The sequence below is a fragment of the Rhinatrema bivittatum genome, chromosome 7 (assembly GCF_901001135.1).
Source record: "Rhinatrema bivittatum chromosome 7, aRhiBiv1.1, whole genome shotgun sequence".
Classification (NCBI taxonomy): Eukaryota; Metazoa; Chordata; class Amphibia; order Gymnophiona; family Rhinatrematidae; genus Rhinatrema; species Rhinatrema bivittatum.
The window spans coordinates 98,082,543-98,106,687 of NC_042621.1; the positions used below are offsets into that span (position 1 = coordinate 98,082,543).

The window sequence follows — 24,145 nt, forward strand, 5'->3', positions numbered from 1 at the left end:
CGGAAAGATTAAATACAGACATTACCTCAGTATGGGTAATGCTCTCATTTAATGTCGCAGACCAGAACCAACAACTCCAGTTACAATCTGCGACATTAAATGAGAGCATTACCCATACTGAGGTAATGTCTGTATTTAATCTTTCCGACAAAATTCTTACTAAACCTATGTTAGAAGTGCTTAACAAAGGTTTATCTTTTGTTCCGGCATGTGGGTATGACTCGTTTCTTACTCGTACCGAATTGTATAAGTTTTTCAGGCGGTTGCACATTAAAGAATTTTTCATGAATGAGGATAAACCTTTAGAGCGAGGTAGATTATATAAACCATCGAAATGGACTCCGTCGTCAGCTCCAAGCCATCTATTGCAAACATTTCAGAGTTTAGTATTAAGGGATGTAGATTTGTTGGATTTGCAGAGGGATTATGTTCAATACAATCTTACTAAAGAACAATGGCAAGCTATGATTCAGTTGCGTGATGATTCTTCCATAAAAATTAGCGCCGCCGATAAAGGGGGCGCGATTGTGGTAATGAATCAGAAAGATTATGATATAGAAGTTCACCGGCAATTGAATAATCAGCAAGCTTATAGAAAATTACAGTATAATCCTACATCTACATTACATTCACATGTTACCGAGCTTTTGGAGATAGCTAGGAGAGATAAGGTAATCACTAATAAGGAACATCAATTCTTAAGTGTGGCTTTTCCCACCACGGCACACTTATACATATTACCAAAAGTCCATAAGACTTTAAATAATCCTCCCGGTAGACCGATTGTAGCCGGTATAGGTACTGTGTTGGAACCTCTTGCTCAAATGATAGATCATTATTTACAGCCTCAAGTTACAGCAGTACCTTCTTATGTGAAAGATTCCACCGATTTTATAAATCAATTAACAGAGGTATCTGATATTCAATCTGATTGGATTTTATTGACTGCTGATATCACCTCGTTATATACTTGTATACCTCAGCGCGAGGCATTTGAAATAATCAAACTGGAGTTGGCTAAAATCGACATGAGTTCCAGGAGATTAAATTTCCTCAGTATGATTGCTGAAATTGCATTAACGCAAAATGTGTTTAGTTTTCAATCGGAGTATTTTTTTGCAAATTGAAGGCATTCCAATGGGTTCGCCCATGGCCCCCAGCGTGGCTGGGTTGTATGTTGCCCAGTTTGAAAATCAATATGTCTATCATTCGGTTTGGTACCCGTATGTTAAAATCTGGAAACGTTACATTGACGACCTGTTCTTTGTTTGGAGTGGGGGGAGCAGTGAATTAGATTTGTTTATGCAATTTTTAAATTCTTGTGATCCTCATTTAGAATTTACATTTACTAAACATAATCAATCCATTGTGTTCTTGGACATGAGGGTACAGATTTATAATGGGAAACTGATTACGTGTGTCCATAGGAAGAGCACGGACAGAAATACCCTATTGCACTATCAAAGTTTTCACCCTAAACAGTTAAAAGACAACATACCGGTGGGCCAGTTCCTCCGGTACAGGCGCCTATGTACCTCGACTGCAGAATTTAAGATTCAGGCTACACAATTGAAGGAGAGATTCCTTGCTCGAGGGTATTCGAAGTCTGTTATTAAAAAAGCATATAAGCGTGCATTGTACGCTAATAGGGACAACTTATTGATTTATTCACCAAAGGAATCACCTACTAGACTCATTTGCACTATTCCATTTTCTTCTAGAGTTAATCAAATTAAAGAAGCCGTTCGCACCCATTGGCATGTTTTGTCTTCATTACCTTGTTTTAGAGACAAGCCCATATTCGCCATTAAAAAACGCCACTCTTTATATGACAAATTGAAGGGTCATCAAGTAGTTGATGAATTAAATTCTCCTCATGGACAGGTTCCTTGTGGTTCTTGTTCAGTGTGCTCCCTTACGCTGCAATGTCAGGTTTTTGTTCATCCGCATTTAAAATATCCTTACCGCATCCCCCAAGTGTATGACTGTAATACAAGCGGGGTGATTTATGCAATTGTCTGCCCATGTAATTTAATTTACATCGGACAGACAGTAAGACCTATACGTTACCGTATTATTGAACACCGCAGTCGGATAAAATCAGTCCGTGAACATGCCCCTTTAGTAAACCACTGGGTAGAAAAAAATCATGTGGTGGAGGATATACGGTTTTTCGTGATTAAACAGATCACGTTGAAGTATGGAGGTGATTTGTCAACATTACTGCGAAGAACAGAACAGCGTTTTATTTTTAGTTGGCACACTGAGAGTCCAAATGGGTTAAATGGACCGATTGAGTGGAATGCTTTTTTCTAATCAGCTTTTTTAATTATGTTAACCTTTTCCACTTGTAGTGGTGGTAATGGTGCATTGTGATTTGTTGAAGAGGGAATGTTGTCTCCTATATAAAGTTGTTCAAGGTTTTGAAATTCGTATTGCTGTGGGTGACGTCGGTCTACGTCACTTCCGAGGAAATGTGAGTACGGGACAATGGTGGCGGCTCGGTGGTTTAATAAGCCTTGTCGAGGTAGGTTTTAACATTTTGGTTCTTATATTATTACAGCGTCATGACAGTTTGAATACGTGGGCCGGTTGATGTGGCAAAAGAGAGCCTTTGGCTTTGACGTTAAGAGACAGCGCAATGGTATTATATCGTGAAATTTGTTCGCCACAGGAACGGCAGTTTTGAAGTATCCAGTTTTTCATAATACCTCTTTATAGATATGTTGCAACATTTGGGCGTCTGAATTTGGCTACAGGGAGTTGAACATGGCAATGTAAGTTGGACTTTAATGGATACAATTTAACAATGAGAATGGTCAATGTCTTTGGAGCTCTTGCATTTGTAGCCCGCGGCTGGAATGCAGTATGTGTAGGTAGTTAAGAGCAGTGTGTGTAGGGATAGGGTTAGCTCAAGTAAATGGTTGGAGCGTTATAGGGCCATTCAGTGTATGAGTTGATTTAGTTTCATCATTAAAAAAATTTTTTTATATATAAAAATTTTTTTTCAATAATAAGTTTGTTAAAGACAGATTTTTTAATCAAGGGGAATCATTGTATTTAGATATAGGTTGGAATATTCAGATGTGAGTTAAACACATTATGATATAATATCTATTTAGATTTACATTGGCTTTGTTATTTTTTGCAGTGCATGACTGCAAGGATAACGCTATTAAAATAGTCCCTGAGGAAGCCTCAAGATCATATGAGGCGAAACGAAGATATCTTTTGTCGGACCTATTACAGATGAACTTCAAACTTGATGAATTATTATACACGTGATTTTTTTGCATATTTGTACTTAAAAAATTGAATGTATAAATATAGAAGAAACATTTATGCATTAATTTTGGCAAACTTCATGCAATATTTTTAGTGTGGTGTATGTGGATGGATGTGCTAGCTTAGTTTTAATTTGTCTATGTAGGGTTAAAATATGGGGGGTTTTTCTACATTAATAAAATATTAAATTTATATTATATGTCTCTCTATTCTTGTTATATGTTATTATAATGATATCCTTGTGTGGCATCTACTGAAAGATGTCATCCAGGGCCATTAAACTGCAGGAATTGAGAGTGCAGCACATGGCCGCCAAAGAGAAGACCAGAATATTGACATCTGCATCAAAGCCATCAACATCAAAGGAATCCAAATACTGTCTTAACCACTGGAGAAACTTTGGTCCAAGGGAGTTCTACCTATTTCAGCATCAGAGAGTATGTCCAGCTATAGGGAACTTTCCTGCTCATACCACTCAGCACCTGAGAAGGGTAGTGTAGGTGTAACTTTGGGTTTGAAAAGTCACGGTACTTAGCACTGAAAGCATGTTTTGATACATCAGTGTCATTCTACATTGGCGTAAGGAACTGGGAGGACAGAGATTGAGATTATCACAGATCTCTTCCCATGTGACTATCAAGAGTTTAGGCTATGCTGTGATAACATCCAAGGGTCCATTCCGCTTTACTACCCAGGTAGATGTCTCCTTTACTGCTGAGCCCACTATTATGTTGTCCTTGGAGGTTTTTAGGAGCGAACTGGACAGGACGATCTATGAGGCCCTCTCTTGGTACCTACTACAGGTTTACGTGCTGGCACCAAGCACCTTAACATCAGCTCAGGAACTGAAAGAACTGATCCTTGGAACTTTTGCCCTGGCATTGAGCAGTTTGGCACTGATAGTGTTTTTTGGTTCTGAGACTCTGAATTTGTTTTGTACATACTGAGTCAGAGATAGAAAACCTGAAAGGAGAATTTTTAAAGGAGTTACACATGTAAATATAACATACCTTTGTAGCAATTTTTAAAAGCTATTTACCCCCATGTTAAATGAACTTAACGCAGGTAAAACCAATTGAAAATTCAATGGCATATATTGAGACATTTTCAAAAGCCCATTTGCACAGGTAAAATGCATTTACATGTGTATAACCCAGTTTTAAGCATGCAAATACAATCAGGCCCTTAGAGAGGGAAGTCTTACCAGCTGGTTGGCTGTATATGACCCCTATGGTCAAAGAGTCTATGTTAAGGCCCTTGGAGGCTGTATTGTACTATGGCTGACCCCTAGCTTCTCATATTCAATGTCTCCAGCTATCTGCTGGGCCTAATCATGTCAAGCAGGCTGCTGTATAGTACTGGGTAATACTGACAGAGGCCATGACTCTGGGAGCAGTGTCTCATCAGACTTTGTATCTACTTCTGATTTTGGATTCGGCTGCTAAGTGGTCCTGGATCTAGACAATCAGGATCAAGAAGATTATTCTCCTGATATCTCTTCAGATCCCTCTCTGGAAAATCTCTCTGCCCTGGTTTATGTCCAGAGAAGGGCTAAGGTGATTTCCTTTAATTTGGAGGTAGAGGATAAGCCGAGGGCATCCTTGTTTGGCTTTTTAAGTTCTTTTATTTCCCTAAGGAATTGGTAGCCGTGCCTATTAAGCAACTCCTCCCGAATTTCCAGAAAAGCATGCAGCAGACTCAACTCTCTGTAATCCTTATGAATAGGGAGGCAGACACAAAATATTGTGTCCAACCTACTGCCAGATTCAATAAACCCAAATTGGCACATCAATCTGTGGTAGCTGAATCTGCCCTAGAAAAGACCAAGAAGGTGAAGGCTCATTCTTCAGTAATCTGGGGGCTTGTCTCAGATTGTGGACCTTTTCAGGAGGAAGGTACAGAGAAGGCCAACAAAAAAGATAAAGTGGATGGAACGGCTCCCTTATGAAGAGAGGCTAAACAGGTAAGGGCTATTTAGTGTGGAGAAGAAATGAAAGAGGGTATATGTTAGAGGTTTATTAAATCATGAGAGGGGTGGAACATATAAATAGGAGAAATCTATTTACCCTTTCAAATACCACTAAGACTAGTGGGCATTCCATGGAAATAGCAGATTTAAAATAAATTGAAGAAAAGTTTTTTTCATTCAATGCACAATCATGTTGTAAAATTTGTTGCTAGAGGACTTGGTCAAGACATTTAGCATAGTTGGGTTCCAAAAGGGATTTGGACAAATTCCAGAAGGAAATGTCTGTCAACCATTATTAGTCAGGTAGATTTGGGAAAGCACCTGCTTATCCATGGGCGTGAGAAATAAGGAATTGATCTGCTGTTTGGGATTTGCCAGTTATTTGTGACCCAACTGGCCACTATCAGAGATAGGATGCAGGGTTTGATGGACCTTTGCTCTGACTTAGCATGGCACATCTTTTGTTCTTATAAGTTCTTTTTTTGCAAGGAGCAAATTCTTTCTGAACAGCTCCTTCAGGAGATGCAGGGACATTTTGTTCATCTGGAGAGAAGTGTGGAAAGCATCTGGTTCATTTAATCTGTCCTACTTTTGAAATGGCTTCTGCCATGGCAATAGATGCCTACAGGCTCTCATAGCTGTGAGTGTCTAACTCCAAAGAGAATGTGCAGGGAAGGCTTACAAACATATCATACAGTGGGGACATTCTCTTCAGAGATAAAGTCAAGGAAATTGTGGATCAAGTAGAAGAACATTGTGCTGTGTTTCAGATGCTCTCTGCAATCTCTTCCAAACCTCCTTCCACCTCTTGAAGGTATCAGAGTATTTTCCTCCATCTACTCGCAACCAGCTCCAGATCATGCCTCCAAGATTATAAAAACTCAGTGCTGCTTGTGACATCCTAGTCAAAGCCACGGGCAAGGCATCACCAGCATCCCAATTTTGTTCTGAAACATTTACTTTTCAGAGGTAGACTAAGGACCAGATTTTAATAGCTTCGCGCAGGTGTAGATTTGTACGCGCAACCCAGTGCGCACAAATCTATGCCCAATTTTATAACATGCGCGCGCAGCTGCTGAGTGTTCATTTGGACCCGTTTAAAAAGGACCTGAGTTGAACAGTTCTTTAGAGGAATTCGTTTTGCCATCCTCTCTGACTCTGCTAATCGCCAATTTTGCGATGATTCAAACCAAATTGAGCGGCTTGTAAGCCCCTGAGGCAGCTCTTCGAGCGAAACTCGGCCAGAGTCGGGCAAGCTTCAATAAAAAATCTGTTTCATACCGATCCATCTACGTGTTTCTTTGCTGTCAGCCACCTTGGATCGGCTACCGGTTTGTTTTCTTGGACCATAGATTTGCATTATTCATGCATGAAAATTGAATGCAAAGAAGGTCATTGTAATATGGGAGGTTATCTGGGTGGGGACATGCAAAATATAATGTAAATCGCGCAATATCGGCGATATAACACATGTTGAGGTTCTAACGTGATTTGATGAATGACTCTTTCAGATTGTGAGCCTTCTAGGGATAGGGAAATATGTACAGTACCTGAATGTAATCCACTTTGAAGTGCCAAAAAGTGGAATATAAATCAAATAAATAATATATCTCAGGCAGGGACAAAGGAATCTATCCGCAAACCATCTCGGTGCCGGAGTTACTATAGTTTATCATAAATTACCCAAAATCAAAGCTCAGTTCTTTACCCTAATTGGAATTCATTGAGGCTCTAATAAACACTACTCAGGTGAAAGCCTTCCTCTTCCCCTACAAGATCATAGAGTTAATGACTGTTGTGAAGGGAATAATTAGAGATTAGCATGGCCTCAGTAGTCTGTCATCCCTATGGCACATCTTCATATGAGACCTTAAAGATCTATTGGAATCAAGCCATTCAGGGACTCTAAGAATGTATGTCATGGCTGAGCTTATTCCTTATTTTGGTGGATGACCCATTCCAGTTTAACCAAGGGCTTGCCTTTCTGTATCTATTTATAATACGACCAAAAAAAGACAAAGCAGAACTAGAAAAGGGGCAGGGGAGAAGAGCATAAATGATAAAGCGAATGGAAGGGCTCCCATATGATGAGAGGCTACACAGGTTAGGGCTCTTCAACTTGAAGAAGGAACAACCATGATAGACATTTATAAAATCATGAGTGGTGTGGAATGAGTAAGGACAGTTATTTACCTTTTAAATAAAACTAAAATAAGGGGGGGACTCTATGAAACTAACAATTAGCAAATTTAAAACAAATCATAGAAAGCACTTTTTCACGCAATGCACACTCAAGCTATGGAATCTGTTGTCAGAGGACATGGTCAAGACAACTAGCATAGCAGGATTTAAAAGAAGTTTGGACAAGTTCCTGGAGGAAAAGTTCATAAAACATTATTAAGCAGGTAGATTTGGAAAAGCCACTAATTATCCCTAGGAGATAAATCCACTTTATAGAATTTGCTGGGTACTTGTCTCCCAGACTGTCCACTGTTAAGGATGCTGGGCTCAATGGACCTTGGTCTGACCTAGCATGGCATTTCTTATGTTTCCAAATTCCTTCTTACTAAATTATTCTGAAAATGTATGCTTTCAACTTGGGGTGGGGTGGTTCACATGTTAGGACTTCATACCCAAGGCCCTTGGTCCAACCAGGAAAGGCATTATCACATACATTTTCTGGTATTATGGGCAGTTTGAAATCTGTAAGGATTTTGAGTTCAGGTGGTCAACAAAATTATCCTTGTCCAAACAGACAACCAGGAAGTAATGTTCTACCTGGCAAGCAGGGAGGAACAGGTTCACTCCTCTTGTTTCAGTAGTTAGTCAGGTTTTGGAACTGGGCTGCCTCTCATGGGTGACATTGCAAGCCATCTACCTGGAAGGTAAAGAGAATATCCTGGAAGATATATTTAGTTAGGTACTAGATCATTACGAGATGTTGTTGGATGAAGAAATAGCAAATAACATCTTTCTTAAGGGGGGAACACCCAAGCTAGACCTGTTCTAAACCCCCCAGTTCAGAAAAGTTCCCTAATTCTGCTTCAGGAGGGACTCGCACTAACCTCAAATGCTTTCTCCCCTGTTGGGGGATGGGCCTTCTGTATATGTATTCTCCGATACCCCTGGTTGCAAAGACCTTGTTGAAACTCAGAAAAGACCAAGAGACTTTGATACACATGGCAATTCTTTGACCTAGGTGCATCTGGTTTCTGATCCTCCAGGATTTATGGTTTGAGAGACCAAGCCAATTGGGGAGTTCGGCATTACTAATCACAGAGAACCAAGGAACACTGCATCATCCCAGCATCTGGTTCCTTGCCCTCATGACATGATTGTTGAGATAGACTTAATTTGTTCCTTTGTTCTCTCTGATGAGGTGTCTCATATCCTTATAGCTTCTAAAAGGTTATCCACCAGAAAGTCTAATGGGTTAAGATGGAGGAGGTTTGCCATTTGATATGAGGGCACATCCCTAGAACCATTCTTTGTCCCACACAAAAACTACTGAAATAATTTTTACATCTTTCAGAGTCCAGCCTGAAAATTAACAGTCAGGAATAAAATATACCTTAGTGCAATTAGTATTTGCTATCACTATATAGAAAGGAACACCTCTCTTTGCAGCCTCTAGTTGTCAGCCTTATGGAAGGTTTGCTTTAATTTAATTCTTGTATTTGTATTTCTAGACTGCCTTTCCAATTTTAGCTCAAGGTGATTTTCAATAATTTAGCTCTAAAAGAAGATATAGACATAATAGGCATCTCAGAGACCAGGTGGAAGGTGAATAACCAATGGGACATTGTGATACCAGGGTACAAATTATATTGACATGGCAGGGCAGATAAATTGGGTGGAGGGGTGGCATTATATGTTAAGGATGGCATAAAGCAAGATAAAAGTATTGCGGGAAATACACTATGGAATCCTTATGAAAAGAAATTCCAAGAGTTAAAGGGAAGAGTATAGTAATGGGGGATATACTATTACTTGCCTGGCCAGAATAAGGAAACAGTCTATAAAATGCTAACAGAGGTTAAACTGGCTATTAAAATTGGCAATACAATAATAATGGGAGACTTCAATTGCCTGAGTGTTAATTGGGTAAATGTCATATCAGAACATTCAAGGAAGGTTACATTTCTTGATGCCATCAATGACTACTTCATGCAGCAGTTAGTCATGGAAACAATCTCAGGGGGAACCACATTAAATCTAGTTCTCAGTGGCACGCAGGATCTTGCGCAAGAGATAAAGGTGGTGGATCTGCTTGGCAACAGTGATCATAATATAATTAAATTTGACATAATAACTGGCAGGCAGATACTAAGGAAAACTACTGCAGTAACATTTAACTATAAAAGAGAGACTGATAAAATGAGGAAATTTGTTAGAAAATAACTAAGAGCAATTTGCAAGGTTAAAACTTGCAGGAGGCATCAACATTGCTTAAAATTACCCTCCTTGAGGCCCAGATAAAATGTATTGCATGCATTAAAAAAGGTAGGAGAAAAGTCAAATGACTCCTGACATGGTTTAATAGTGCGGAGAAAGAGGCAATTAAGGCCAAAAGAGCATTTTTTCAAAAAATGGAAAGCAGACCCAAATGAAGAAAATAGAGAAGAGCATAAGAAAAGGTAAGTTAGATGTAAAAAAGTAATTAACCATGCTAATGGAGAATTTGAAAAGAAACTTGCCATAGAGGTAAAAATAAGTAATAAAACAAGTACAATTGAAGCAAAAAAGCATGTGAGGGAATCAGTTGGGCTACTAGATGACCAAGGGTAAAAGGGGGTGAGCTGGTGGAACAAGAAAAAAGCAGAAAAACTAAACAAATCCTTTGCCTTTCTCTTTACTGAGGAAGTCAGGGTCATACCCACACTGGAAACAGTTTTTGATGGTGATGACTCTGATTGACTAAACAAAATCATTATGAAACTGGAGGATGTACAAATCAGATTGACAGACTAACAAATCACTGGGACCAGATGGCATTCACCTCAAAGTTCTGAAGGAACTGAAACATGAAATTGCTGACCTGTTTCTCGTGATTTGCTGCCTGTCATTTAAAACAGCCACGCTACCTAAGAACTGGAGAGTGGCCAAAATGATGCCAATTTTTTAAAGGGCTCCAGGGTTGATCCGCGAAGCTATAGATCGGTTAGACTGATGTCAGTGCTGGGCAAAATGGTAGAAGCCACAACAGAGCTTGGTCCTTTAGTCTCGTCCTCTCCCTTGTAATGCATAGCACTTACATGATTCATTTATGGATTTACTCTTGCATTTCTCTTTCAGAAATTAGGATGCAAGAAATGGTGTCAATGGGGGTTGGGAATAAGCCTTTCCTGGATATAAAACCAAGCGATGCTGCAATTAATGACAGAGCCATTGACTACATCATGAAAGGGAGAGGTATTTGCACCTATTGATCCTACCCAGCTTCCGTATACATTCACTCTGCATCCACTAACCTTGTACTTATACAGTGATCTTGCTCACTCTAGCCTGCAGTTTTCACTACCTACCTTGCATATATGTATACACTAATCCTGCACCTCCCTATCCTAGACACATAAACTTATCCTGCAGCCTCTACTCTGCATCCTCCTATCTTGTACATAGACAATAACCCTGCATCCTCGCCACCCTACTCTGCACATAAACTGTTACCCTGTAGCCCTCTTCCTTGCACATATACACTGATTCTTCAGCTCCCTTTCCTCATGTCTTTGCTGACTCCTCATATGCATCTCAAACCCTACATAGCCCTACCTTGTTCATAAACACCTACCCTGTGCCTCTCTCCCTATACTTTGACTGTTCATCCTTTACCTGCACATATATGCTTAGCCTGCAGCTCCTTAACTTGGAACATTTATGCTTACCCTGCATCTCTCTAACTTGCACGTGTTCGCTTATTCTCCATCTTTCTGCTTTGTACATGTACTCTTCCCTTGTATCTTTCAGCCCTATGTGTGTGTTAACTCACATTGCACCACTCCTCCATACTCTGATCTTGCACCTTCTTACCATACATCTTCCTCTGCCGCACAGCTCCCATCTGTAAATATCCTGCACTTCTCTACTCCTCCTTTATATTGCTCCCAGGTACACTTACTCTGTATCAGCTCACAGCAGTTAGCACAGCTCTCATATATACTTATCCTGTGTTTGTATATCCTGCATGGCTCCCAGAGGCACTCACTCTTATTTGTCTGTTTTGTTTACACTATACATGGCTCTTCTGTAAGGTTACCCGTTCCAGCCTTGCATATCCTTTGCAGCAGTATAATCCTTTACCATCATTTTGTGCACAAACACCAGCACCAGCTCAGGGGTCTCAGCATTATTCCTAGCACCAGCTACTGGGGAGCATTCAACCCTGGTGCCCAGCTGTCATGTGAGAAGTAAAAGGTTATTCATGCACTTCTGTTTCTGCACTATTGCTGGATATTCAGAGGTCGATATTCAGTGCCAGATATGTAAGTACTTATCCGGCTAAGTAGCAGCAGCTGAACATCTGGCCACCTTAAGCAGCCACCACTTATCTGGATAAGTACTTAGCTAAATAAGTAGCGATATTCAAACTTATCTGGCGATGTTAATTGGTTAAGTTAAACCTACTCACTAGCAGCTGGATAAGATTTATCTGGCTAAGTAGCAGTTTATTTGGGGATATTCAGCAGCATAACCATGCTACTGAGCATCCTAAGTGAGTTAGCTTGATAAGTCCTATTCTTCTAACTCACTTAGCCGGATCTCTTTGAATATCAAGCTCCCGGTGTTCCTTCTGGCCCATATATTTTAATGTTGTAAGGTTTTTTCTTTCGCCATAAGAAAATAAACCTAGAATTTTTGCAATGTTTTCTTCCAGGAGCTAGAACGAGAGCATCAATTGCTGTTTCAGTGTTTGATCACTCGACTCCATACCAGCGAACACAAATGCCACATAGCAGCAGCAACTCGGTCTCCTGCCCCACCTCCTCCACTTCCTTACTGGGGCCTCTGAACTTGCACATGTATGGCAGCCAGGCCCCTCCTGCCAGGACTGCTAACGGCCACCCGTCCGTTCCATATCAGCACCTGCATCGAAGAAGATGAGCAAGAGCAGGAGACGAGCAGCCAGCCATCACTGAGTAAGAGCTGACATTTTGCTACTATGCAGGAATCACTGCAGCACAGGCACAGAATGAGGGCCCTGTACACAAGATTTCTATAGCGTGGGGAGATCAGAATTGATCACTGTGTAAAGTATTGCTCAGCTTGGAGTCAGACTCCGTATCTGTAAGGAAAATGACTGCAGCGTGAGAGAGAATCATCCACTCTGGACAGGATTACTGTACACAATAAGTCATTGTACAGGAGATTTCTCAGAATAAGAACAGAATCACTACTTGAACATGGGATTACTGTGGTGTGGGGGCGGAATTAGTCACTTTATATAATTCTAGTGTGCCATTAGGACAAAGTCAGTTTTTGTCACTGGATGCTGGGTTCTCTGATGACAAGTAGGGGCAAAGGTCTGCACAGATTGCTCATATGACTCTACTGCCGGTACAGAGGAGTCTTCCAGAGCTTCAGAGCATATATGGAGAATCTCATGCACTGCCAAACCTGCTGCTCCTTAGGCTTCATTTATGTTATCAGAGGACATAAGAACTTAAGAATTGCCACGCTGGGTCAGATTAAAGTTCATCCAGCCCAGCATCCTATCCCTGACAGTGGCCAATCCAGGTTGCAAGTACCCGGCAGATCCCATAAAGTAATCTAATTTCTGTTGCTCACTCTCAGGGATAGCAGTGGCTTTCCTTGGTCTGCCTGGCTAATACTGTGCTATGGCCTTTTCCCTCCAGGAGCTTGCCCAAACCTCTTTTAAACCCTGCTATGCAAATCACCTTGATCACGTACTCTGGCAACAAATTCCTCAGCTTGATAGTGCGCCTAGTGACAAAGTACTTTGTACGATCCGTTTTGAATCTGCGGTTGGTTAGTTTCATGGAGTGCACCCTTGTTTTAGTGTAACCCCTCCCCGATGGGGCCATAAAAGAATTTGTCTCTTTTGGGGTGGGTCTCTCTGCTAGCTCTCTCTCTGTCTCTTTCCCCCAGGGCATGAATCCTTTGTTGGTGGGGGGAGGGGGAGAGGAATTATCCTCCTGGGCTCGGAATAACAGGGGTGACTTGACAACTCTTTTCTCTAGGTATCTTCGCTTTCCCTACTGTATGTTCTGTAAGTGTCAATAAAACCGCTGGAGGCTCTGGTGTAGTGTCCAAAAATAAAATCTTTACTGATAGGTAATTGGATGGATAAACGGCACAAGTAACACAGTTCTCAGTACCACGGTTGCTCTTTCACTTTTACAGGTCTCTAAGACCAGGATCAGGGAAACATCCACCCTCCAGGGCTTGGAAAAAGTGAAGATCCCAGGTGGACAGAGGATCCTTTTGTGGGCTGGAAAACCCGTCCAACATTGCTAAAATGTCAAAACACTGTCTCTGCACAGAGAGTCCAAATCTTCTCTCCCCAGGAGTTGAATACTCCAAGTGCGTGTCCTTGAATGGTTCCAAATTGATATTACTCACTGTTGGCAGAGTTTCTCTCTAGCTGGCTTTCTCGGATCCCACGATGGGAGGGATTCTTGTAGGAATCTGCAGCTCTCAGGGTTCCTCATCAGGTAGGCAGGGGCAGCGGAAAATCTTCCTCCTGGTTCTTCTAACAAAATCCTTTCCCTGAGCTCAGTCCAAACACAAGAAGGTCCTTCAATCAGGTCACCACCTGTACCTCTGCTCCCTGGTAGAGGGTACAGAGGAGCAGGTCTTCCTTGGCCTGGACTCCCCAGAAACAGGGTTTCCCTTGCCCTGAGCCCAGTATGCATGCAAGTTCCAACTCCACCTCTCAGAACGCCTCTCTACAGTTTGAGTAAAAGTAGTTTTACGGGCCCAGAGCCCCTGTCTACTATGTAAGAGCCATTTATGTGCATAAAATCAGATTTGTATGTATATTTTGCATGTAAATAGCTTTCAAAAATCAATGCTTCAAAGCTTAGTGATTGAATGAGTTCTGAAAAAGTTCAAGAAGTCTAAGATTCTTTCATCTGTCGCACCAGGTCGGGAACTTAAAACTCTAGACCTCATGGAGAAACGGGTTTTCCAGAATGCTATGCCGTTCTTCCCACATACTAAATTACCATGTCTGTGTGACTAACTACTTGCTTACTGTGTGCAATGAAGTTTCTTCCTCTGGGGAAATTAGAAGAGGGATTTGCAAGTAGTCGTTTCAGTCTATGATGTGTTCAAGATGGCAGGAAAAGCCTCTGCCATGGCCGTACAGAATAGTGTGGCTGCAGGCTTCAAAGAGGATGCACACGATGGGCTCCCAAATGAGCTGAGTTTGGGGGATGGTCTTTTTGGAGTGCAGATGTTTGAAATTGTGGACACAAAAATGTTTCCAAGGTTCTTTTCAGCCCAGTGGGAAAAAGCCACAAGTGTGAGTAAAACAACTATATAACTCCTTATCTCCACAAAATCATAAACAGGGTCATATTTTTGACTGGGCCCAGAGGAAATAGCACATCTTCCTGTCTAAGGACTGGAACATATTTAGAAACTGTTGGTGTAGCTGATCTCTCCAGACTGTCAAGGAAGGATACACATAACTTTTGGAAATCCCTCTAAATTGTCCACTCTAAATTGGAAATCTCCTTCTTGCAGCTCCAAGAAGGTATATGTATTCCACTTCAGGAAAGAGAGCTCTATTTTATTCCAAGTACTTCCTGGTTCCCAAGAAAACCAGAGGACTCAAAGCCATCCCAGACCATTCTGCCTCTTTAAACCAAAGAAATTGACTATATCCTCTGTATCTGCAAGGGACTTACATCCACAGTTACCTAAAATATCTTAGAAATGTAGTAAGGTCTCAGACCTTACAATACTGTATCTTACCTTTTGACCTGATGTCAGCATCTCCCTTCTTTATCACATGCCTAGCAGTTGTTTCGGTATATCTATACAGACTGGAAGTGTATGTTTTACTCTATCTGGGAAACTGGCTGATGTCTTAGGTGAACCAGAAAGAGCAGTGCTGACCACTATTCAGACGTTGCAGTCACTAGGATTTCTAATACATTTCCACTCAATACCATAACTGGAGTCCGTTGGGACTGGGTTGGAAATGGGACTGGGTTGGATATGACGCAGGGTCAAGGTCTATCTTCCCACATAGAGAGGCAAAGGCATCATAGACTTGGCAGACGAGATAATTGAAAGGGTGAATTTTCAGCCGATGTAAAGGTTGCTTATACTTGGTACCTGCAGGCTGGACACTGATTTTCAAAGTGAAAGTATGCTCATACTTTCGCTTTGAGGAAATTATCTCAGGAAAACTACCCGTACACATTTGTTCCTGCTAATGTGTGTGGGTAATTTCCCTGGCATAATTAAACTGTATGCGCTTAAGTTCAATTATTACTCAGCCCCTACCCCCAATGCCTCTCTGATGTGTGGATATATTTCCTCACGTATTGGGCAGGCAGTTTTACAAGACTGCATTTCTGCAGGTAAAGTATTACTTTTAAAATTACCCTGCCTGAGACAGCAGACAGCACGGTTCACGTTGAGAAGGTATCAAGAAAGACAGAACTTAACTAGAAAAGGTAAAGAGGAGAAGAACAAAAATGATAAAAGGAGATGGAACGGCTTTCCTATGATGAGAGGCAGGGGCGGATTGGCCTATCGGGGGCTCGGGCATCCCCCGGTGGGCTGATCGCGCTGGTCACGTGGTTTCCGAGCGCGGCCGTGACAGAGTTGCGCTTGGCAGACCATGTGGTATCTCCTGGGCCGGCCTGGGCGGCGAATCCCTGGGCCGGTCTTCATCGGGAATCCGCCGCTGATGAGAGGTTACACAGGTTAGGGCTCTTCAGCTTGGGAAAGAGATGGCTGAGAGGGGACACGTTAGAAGAATCTAAAATATACTAATTGGGGAGGAACGGGTAAATAAAGGACAGATATTTACCCTTTTAAACAATACTAAAACAAGGGGACACTCCATGAAAAGAACAACCAGCAGATTTTAAACAGATTGTAGAAAGTACTTTTTCACTCCGCGCACTATCAGGCTGTGGAATCCTTTGCCAGAGGGCATGATCAAGGTGACTAGCATAGCGGGGTTTAAAAGAGAATTGGACAAGTTCCTGGCGGAAAAGCCCATATCACGTTATTAGCCAGGTAGACTAAAGAAAGCCATTGCTAACAGGAATTAGATCTGCTTTATGGGATCTGCCAAATACTTGCGACCTGGATTGGCCACAGTCGAAGACAGGATGCTGAGCTCGATGGACCTTGGTCTGATCCAGCACGGCAATTCTTAGGTAGATCTTATGTGTACATGTCAGGCGAGCAGTTTTATAAAAGAACATTTCCAAATAAATGCCTTTCAAAATTACATTCCCTGAGGGCATTTGCCTTACATTTTCAAAAGGTGCATTCCCTGATTGTACTTGCATATATTCAGCTGCATAACAATCCAGTTTTCAAATTCAATGTATGCTGGTTCCTTGTGTTTGAAAATCACATTGTTGGGTCTGCGCTTAAAAGTACAAGTCTACCTTTTGCATTTAGGTACCTTACTAAAAATGTATCCCATAATTATTGTAGTGTGAGTACAGAATCAGTACCTGTACATGGGATTACTAGAGCGCAGGAATGGACTCAATGCAGAATCTCTGCTTTGTCTTCTGAAGCCATGTCCTTTTGTTATTTGAGATGTAGCATATTTGCCTCATTCTGCAGCTGTGAGTCTCTCTCTCTTTCTTTTTAAAGCTACAGAGAGCTCAGAGTCCTCACAAGGTGTATCTGGCAATGGCTCCAGTGGCTCTGACAGTGGCTGTGTGTCCCATATCCCACGAAACAGCTTCTCTGAGGGCTCTGCATCCTATGGACCAAGCCTTGGAGATGGATCGCTGGAGGAAAATGCCAAGCTGATTAACAGGCAGTACATCTCTGCTGTGAGTAATATTCGAAACATGTGCTAGAATAATTTCCTTACATACACCAAATACACATTCTTTCTGCTGCTGCACATTACAGCTGCATGTTATGTACGCATGCACACACACACAAACACACACACACAAAACATGGGGTCCGTTTTCAGCCACTTTCTGGCCAGGAAATTTAGCCAGATAAACTTATTTATTTATTTATTTAACACTTTTCTATACCGACCTTCATGGTAGAGACCATATCAGGTCGGTTCACATCGAATAGGGGAACTGAACCAAGAACAGTAACCAAAACAAAAGGTTGAACGTGAAAAAGCAAAGTTACATTTAACAGGGAATTAAACTTGGAGGCATAGACTGCTGGAAGGAAGGAAAGGCTAGAGATAGCGGAAGAAAATTATTAGTATAAACAGAGCAGTCAGGAGGCTCTTATTCTGGGCTTAGGGGTAATATGGAAATCCATTGCTCCTAAAGGAAGTTCTGTCGACTATTGTGTGTCATGGGTATCTGAGAAGGCTTGGCGGAAAAGCCAGGTCTTAAGTTTTTTCTTGAATGTTGGTAGGCAGGGTTCCATTCTGAGGTCAGCTGGGATGTTGTTCCAGATAGCTGGGCCTGCTGTTGAAAAGGATCGGTCTTTAGTTGAGATGAGGCGTGTGGCTTTTGTAGGTGGGGTCTGTAGGGTTCCTTTATATATTTCTCTAGTCGGTCTGTTGGTGAGGTGGAGATTGAGGGGGAATTCGAGGTCCAGATGCAAGTGATTGTAGATGACTTTGTGGATTAAGGCGAGTGATTTGTGGAGGATTCTGTACTTCACTGGGAGCCAGTGTAGGTTACGTAGGATGGGAGATATGTGTTCTCCCCGGTTGGTGTTAGTCAAGATTCTTGCGGCAGCGTTCTGTATCAACTGTAGCGGCTTGGTGGTAGAGCTGGGGAGTCCCAAGAGGAGTGCACTGCAGTAGTCGATTTTAGCAAATATCAAGGCTTGCAGGACTGTTCTGAAGTCGTGGAAAAAAAGTAGGGGTTTGAGTCTTTTTAGGACTTGAAGCCTGTAGAAACAATCTTTGGTTGTGGTGTTGATCATTTTCTTGAGGTTTAAGCGGTTTTGTCTAGTAACACCCCGAGATCTCGTACGTGGGTATGCATGAGCTGGGTGTTAAGGATGGTCTGTGGGAGTGGGTTTGTCTTGGTTAGAGGAGATGAGAAGGAGTTCGGTCTTGGATGCGTTAAGGACCAAGTTGAGGCTGTTAAGCAGGCTGGTGATCCGATTTAGGCAGTTTGTTCCAGAGCGAGAGTGATTTTGCGATGGATTCTGTTATCGGAATCAAAATCTGCACGTCATCTGCATACAGAAAATGAATAAGGTTAAGGTCTGTTAGAAGCTGACAGAGTGGGAGGAGGTATATATTAAAGAGAGTGGGTGATAACGATGATCCTTGGGTACTCCGAGTGAGGACCTTGTTGAAGGAGATTCTTTATTATTTATTTTAACTTTGTAACTTCTATTACTAAGGAAAGACGTGAACCAACTGAGGGCTGAACCTGATATACCTATTTCTGCTAGGAGAGTCAGAAGGACTGGTGTGGTTGACGGTGTCGAAGGCTGCCGAGATGTCCAATAGAACTAGAAGGAAGGAATGGCCCTTGTCTAATCCCAGAATGATATGGTCTGTTAAGGAAATGAGGAGTGTTTCTGTATTGCGAGATTTGCGGAATCCGTATTGGGAAGGGAATAGAATGTTGTGATCCTCTAGATATTCTGACAGCTGAGTGTTAACCAGTTTCTCTGTAAGTTTGGCTAAGAACGGTAGATTTGAGATGGGGGCGGAAGTTAGCAGGTTCTTTGGGGTCTAAGTTATGCTTCTTGAGGAGGGGTTTAAGGGAAGCGGATTTTAAGCTATCTGGGTATCTCCCTTGTGCTAATGAGCAGTTTATAATATTAGCTAAAGGTCCTGCAATCATGTTTGGAATCAGTAGCAGGAGTTTGGATGGTATATTGTCTGCTGGATGGCTAGATGGTTTCTGTTTCTTAAGGAGAGATTCAATCTCCCCGGGAGATGTCAGATCGAAGTTGTCGAGCTTGATTCCAGTATGGGAGTGAGTGGTGGAGAATGTAGAGCATGTGGTGGTGTTGGTTGGTAGGAGAGCCAGGGTATTTGTGATCTTCTGTTGAAAGAAAGAAGCAAGTTCATTGGCCTTGGATTGTGCTAGATCATCAGGTATCGTTGGTGGGGATGACTTTGTGATTTGTGACACATAAGAGAAAAGTGCCTTGGCGTCATATTGGAGGTTGTGGATTTTACTTGCATAGTATTCTCTTTTTGCCTTTAGGATTGAGGTCCTATAATGGTGTAGGGTTCCTTTGTAAGATGAGAGTGTAACAGAGTTGGGGGCTTTGCGCCATCTATTTTCTTTGTGGCGAAGGATTTGTTTCATCTGTATTAGCTCCGTGGAGAACCATGGTTGTTTTCCTTTCTTTTCAAGGTTTATTGTTTTGGAGACTGCAGGGCATATCTTGTTAGCCACTGCTTCCGTGATGTTGTGCCATGAAAGAACTGCCGATTCAGTGTTGGATAAGTCCAGGTTTGAGAGTTCTTTCGTAAGATGGTCGCTGAGAGTCTCAGATGCACATGTTTTCCTGTAGTGAATGGTGGACTGAGGTTGCGGGCTGTAAGTTTGTTGTTTAGCGGTGATCTTGGTGGTTATCAGAAAGTGATCTGACCAGGGTACTGGAGTGCAGGTGGGTGTCGATGAGCAACTGAATTTTGAGTTGATGAAGATGAGATCCAACGTGTGTCCTCCTTTGTGAGTGGGGTTGTTGACGATTTGCGTGAATCCCATTGCACTGAGGGAATTGAGGAGGGTTTCGCAGTTGGGGGAGAGGGGTGAGGCGTCGGTATGTAAGTTAAAGTCTCCCATGATCATGGTAGGGAGATCAAAGTTGATGTGCTTTACTATGGATTCGATGAGGGGAGAGGCGTCCGCTTCAAGTAATCCCGGTGGAGCATAGACTAGTAGTAGTTGCAGATGTTGTGATTTGACTAAGCCCAGTTCCAGTTTGGACTCGGACTTGATTGTATGTGGCATAAGTTTGAGTTCTTTTTTGGTTGCTAGTAGTAAGCCCTCCCCCTCGTTTTTTGTGTCTGTGGGTTGATAGTATTTCATACTTGTGTATAGGTAATTGGTTGATGAGCGCGATGTCAGAGTTTTTTAGCCATGTTTCTGTGATGGCACAGATATCGGGTTCTGAGTCCAGTAGATAATCGTTGAGGATGTGCGTCTTTTTTAGTCAGTGATTGTGCATTAAATAGAGTTACCGAGAGTAGTGTGAGTCCTAAGAACTGGGTAAGAGGGGTGATCATGATTGGTATGAGTGAGCTGCGACTTCTTGATGGTAGTTCTGGGGTAGGATAGATGCTGGTTTGGCGACGGAGATGTCTGATTGGTATTTGGTTAATTAGTCTTTCTTCCCGTAGATGAGGTGGCAGGGTTTGTTGTAGGAGTAGGATTTGCTGTGATGGGGAAATTAGGGTTCCGACGAGACGATGGTGTTGGCATAATGGGACTTGTTAAAATCGTGTTACTGCTCTGGTGTGGCTGGATGAATGCTGGAGAGCTTGGAGTCACGCTGGTGTGGCTGGATGAATGCTGGAGAGCTTGGAGTCACGCTGGTGTGGCTGGATGAATGCTGGAGAGCTTGGAGTCACGCTGGTGTGGCTGGATGAATGCTGGAGAGCTTGGAGTCACGCTGGTGTGGCTGGATGAGTGCAGACGTGGCTGAGTGAGTGTCTGGATGTATGCTGGTGTGGATAGGCATTCAGTGGCTGCATGAAGGGGCGCACAAAGGGGCCGGCCCCTTTGTCGCGCTCCTTCGGCGCGCGGCGCCTGTGTAGCAGCAGATTTAAAGCTCCCTCTCCGAGCTTTAATTGGCTGGGTCTGTTGCCGGGGAAGGGCCGGAGGGCCGATCGGAGGGGCGGCGCGTTGGTGCGAGCAGCGGCAGTGACTTGCCTTATCTGGAGAACTTAGCTGTAATAATCAGTGGCATAGGAAACACAACGGAAGCCGATCTAATGTGGCAGTGTAGCAACCAGAAGTAGAAAGATTGGTAAAAAAACAAAGATTCTTTATTATCACAGTGCATAGCCCCGACTCTGGCTGAGTTTCACTCAATTCATTGAGCTGCCTCAGGGGCTACTATAATTATAAAACATATATATCAGACATTTAAAACATTAAAAGGTGCTTGACCATCATAAAAACATAAATAATAAATAATCAGATTTAAATTATAAAGCACATATTGACACACAGTTAAAATAAACAGAAATACGAACTTATTATTCTGATACATTATCTGACACTTACAGGGGAATTTCAAATAAAAACTAGCTCCTAAATCTAACACTGATTGTTTATGAGACAAGAACTGCTTTCTACGTGCTTGAGTAGCGCGCGAAACGTCAGGAAAGACCTGAATCTTCTGACCACAAAAATTCTGATATTTAAATTGAAAATATTTAGAGAAGAATAGGTCTTTCTCTTGTCTTAAAGAAAAAGAGATTAACAATGTTGCGGTAGATGCAATATTGTCCATGGAGTCCTCTAAAAAGGTAGAGACCCCAGGACTTTCCATAATATCAATTCCACCTTCCTGTGTCAATAATGTTTTCCCTTTTGGGATATAATACATCTTAGAAAGTAAAGGAATCTGTGTAGAATCATAGGATAATATCTCAACTACATATTTTTTATATAGTCATCAGTAGAAATGCCGGCTGTATAAATAATGGTTGTAATTAGAAATGTATCAGTATATCTGACCACCCTCCCACTCTCCCTAGATGTGGGCTAGATATCCTAAGAAATGAGATTTAATAATAATGTGAGTTTTTATTTTTTGTTTTCCTGGAATTCTTGAATATATTCATTTGTCAAAATGTTATATTTCAATAAAAAATAAATTATAAAAAAAAACAAAAAATAAAATAAAATAAACAGAAATATACACACAGAAAAAATGTATGCAAACATCTGAATTATTCTAGATAATGGTAAAAACTGGATAGGTGTATACAGAAAACTTTTATAAAATGCACCCTTCTATACCTGAGTCAGTCGTTTGTGTATTCTCAAACAACTGTTGTCAACATCGTATTCATTTGTCTTTTTCTTCTTTGTAGACAGGCAGTATTCCTTTTCTGTTATGATTAGTATAAAAGGAAACATGGTGTCAGTGGTGTCCAAAAATATATCCATTGAATTCTCTTCAATGTCAACCAATACTCAAATTAATTATCTAATGGATTAAGTTGTGTTATCTTATCTCTCAAATAATGTTCTAAAAGATACTTCGAGTATGTGCCTCAATGTAACAATGTATCCATATCGTAGTATACTGTGATTCAATGGTGCATTTAGTTTTTCTTGGTTGAATTACATTTGCATATTCATTGTCCCATCCCTATTCTTAGCATTTGCTTATTTAATAATTATTAATGTCCGGAGGATAAATTAGTCATAACACTATTGAATATATCTCACTGATTGCGTGGGCACTTCAACATTTAGAAATACGTGGTGTTTAAATGCATGTAACATACACTGATTGTCTCTTGAAGGATTCCTTCGAATAGTTCAGACATACAATTGCTTGCAGAAAAGTACACTATGGCCATTAGTGTTCATTTCTATTTTCTACATTTAAGGCAAAAGCTTACAATATTTCCCCAGCTGTGTGGATTTGAGAGACTGATACATACGGCCAAACGCGCAATCAGTAAGTTCCCTGTACGTACCCGGATCAGTCCAGACAGCGGGTTGTGTCCCCTGTCCAGCAGATGGAACCAGAGAAAATATTAACTGAAAGGCATACCATATATGGGCATAGCTCACCCTGCGCTCTTCAGTATTTCTCTGGTTCCAGCAGATGCAGTCAGACGAACCTGCGGTTTCTCTCCTCAGAGATATTTCAGTGTTTTCTTCTCCTATATTGGGTCAAGCAAGTATTAAAATAAAAAAAAAAAAAATGTTGGAACAGAGGTTTTAAATTTACAGGAGACAGTTCTGTCTCCTAGCTCTTAAGGAGTCCTAGGGGGGATTTCCCCTTGATTATTCAACCTAGGACTCCAATTCCCAGTACCCATAACAATTTCCCTGCACAGGGGTGATACTGGTGGTCCAGTCACTCCCCTTTACATCCCCTGAGATGTTCTTACCTCAGGGCCCCTTGCAGAGACCTTGCCATTCATCTGTTGTGGTGAAAGTTCAACAAAGTTTAAAAAAACCAAAAACTAAGGGGATTAAAGGAGACAGTATTTCTGCTTGTTTTAATCTGAAGCAGAGGGAAAAAGTCTATTTATGCGGCTGTTACGCCGACCGGCAGGGATTTAAGCACCTCACAGCTGTTTTGCCGGCTCCTGCGCTTCACTATTTTTTTCAGCTCAGCTGATTTCTTGCCGCTCGATGCCAAGGTCACCTCTCTGCCTCACCTGCGGGGAACCTGCTTCGCGGCTCTCCCGCGAAGGGCTCTGCTCTGTCTGCTTACCCGGAGGGGAAGGACCCTCCGGGATTGCTTCTAAGTTGACGACCCGGGGTTGGGTCGCTAAGCGTGCGTCCGGGCCGGCCCTCCCTCAGAAAATCGCGGGAACGGTGGCCATTTTATGCCCGGACCTCGAAGCAGTTTCAGAGCCTCAGGGGGGAAGGGAGCCCGATTTATTAAACTCTCCACCTGACTTAAGCCCTATGGGCCCCCCTGTTACAAATTTTGATTCTCAAGGGGCCCCTCCCCCACAGGTACCTGACAAGTCTTACCATGGTTTTTCCACAGAGTTCATGCTTCTTCTACACAGGTCTTTTTTGGCCAGCTTGGAGGCACAGGGGGATCCCATTCTGGGCCCTC

At 42.0% G+C, this 24,145-nt stretch overlaps 1 protein-coding gene across 1 annotated transcript in view; it reads left to right on the forward strand.

Annotated features, from left to right (window-relative positions):
* Positions 1-24,145, forward strand: part of PLEKHG4 (pleckstrin homology and RhoGEF domain containing G4) — a 341,909-nt gene that overhangs the window by 269,559 nt on the left and 48,205 nt on the right. The window contains 4 exon segments of the mRNA XM_029608782.1: positions 10,550-10,666; positions 12,129-12,289; positions 12,291-12,390; positions 17,069-17,253. Of these exon segments, the coding sequence (XP_029464642.1) occupies positions 10,550-10,666; positions 12,129-12,289; positions 12,291-12,390; positions 17,069-17,253 (563 nt within the window).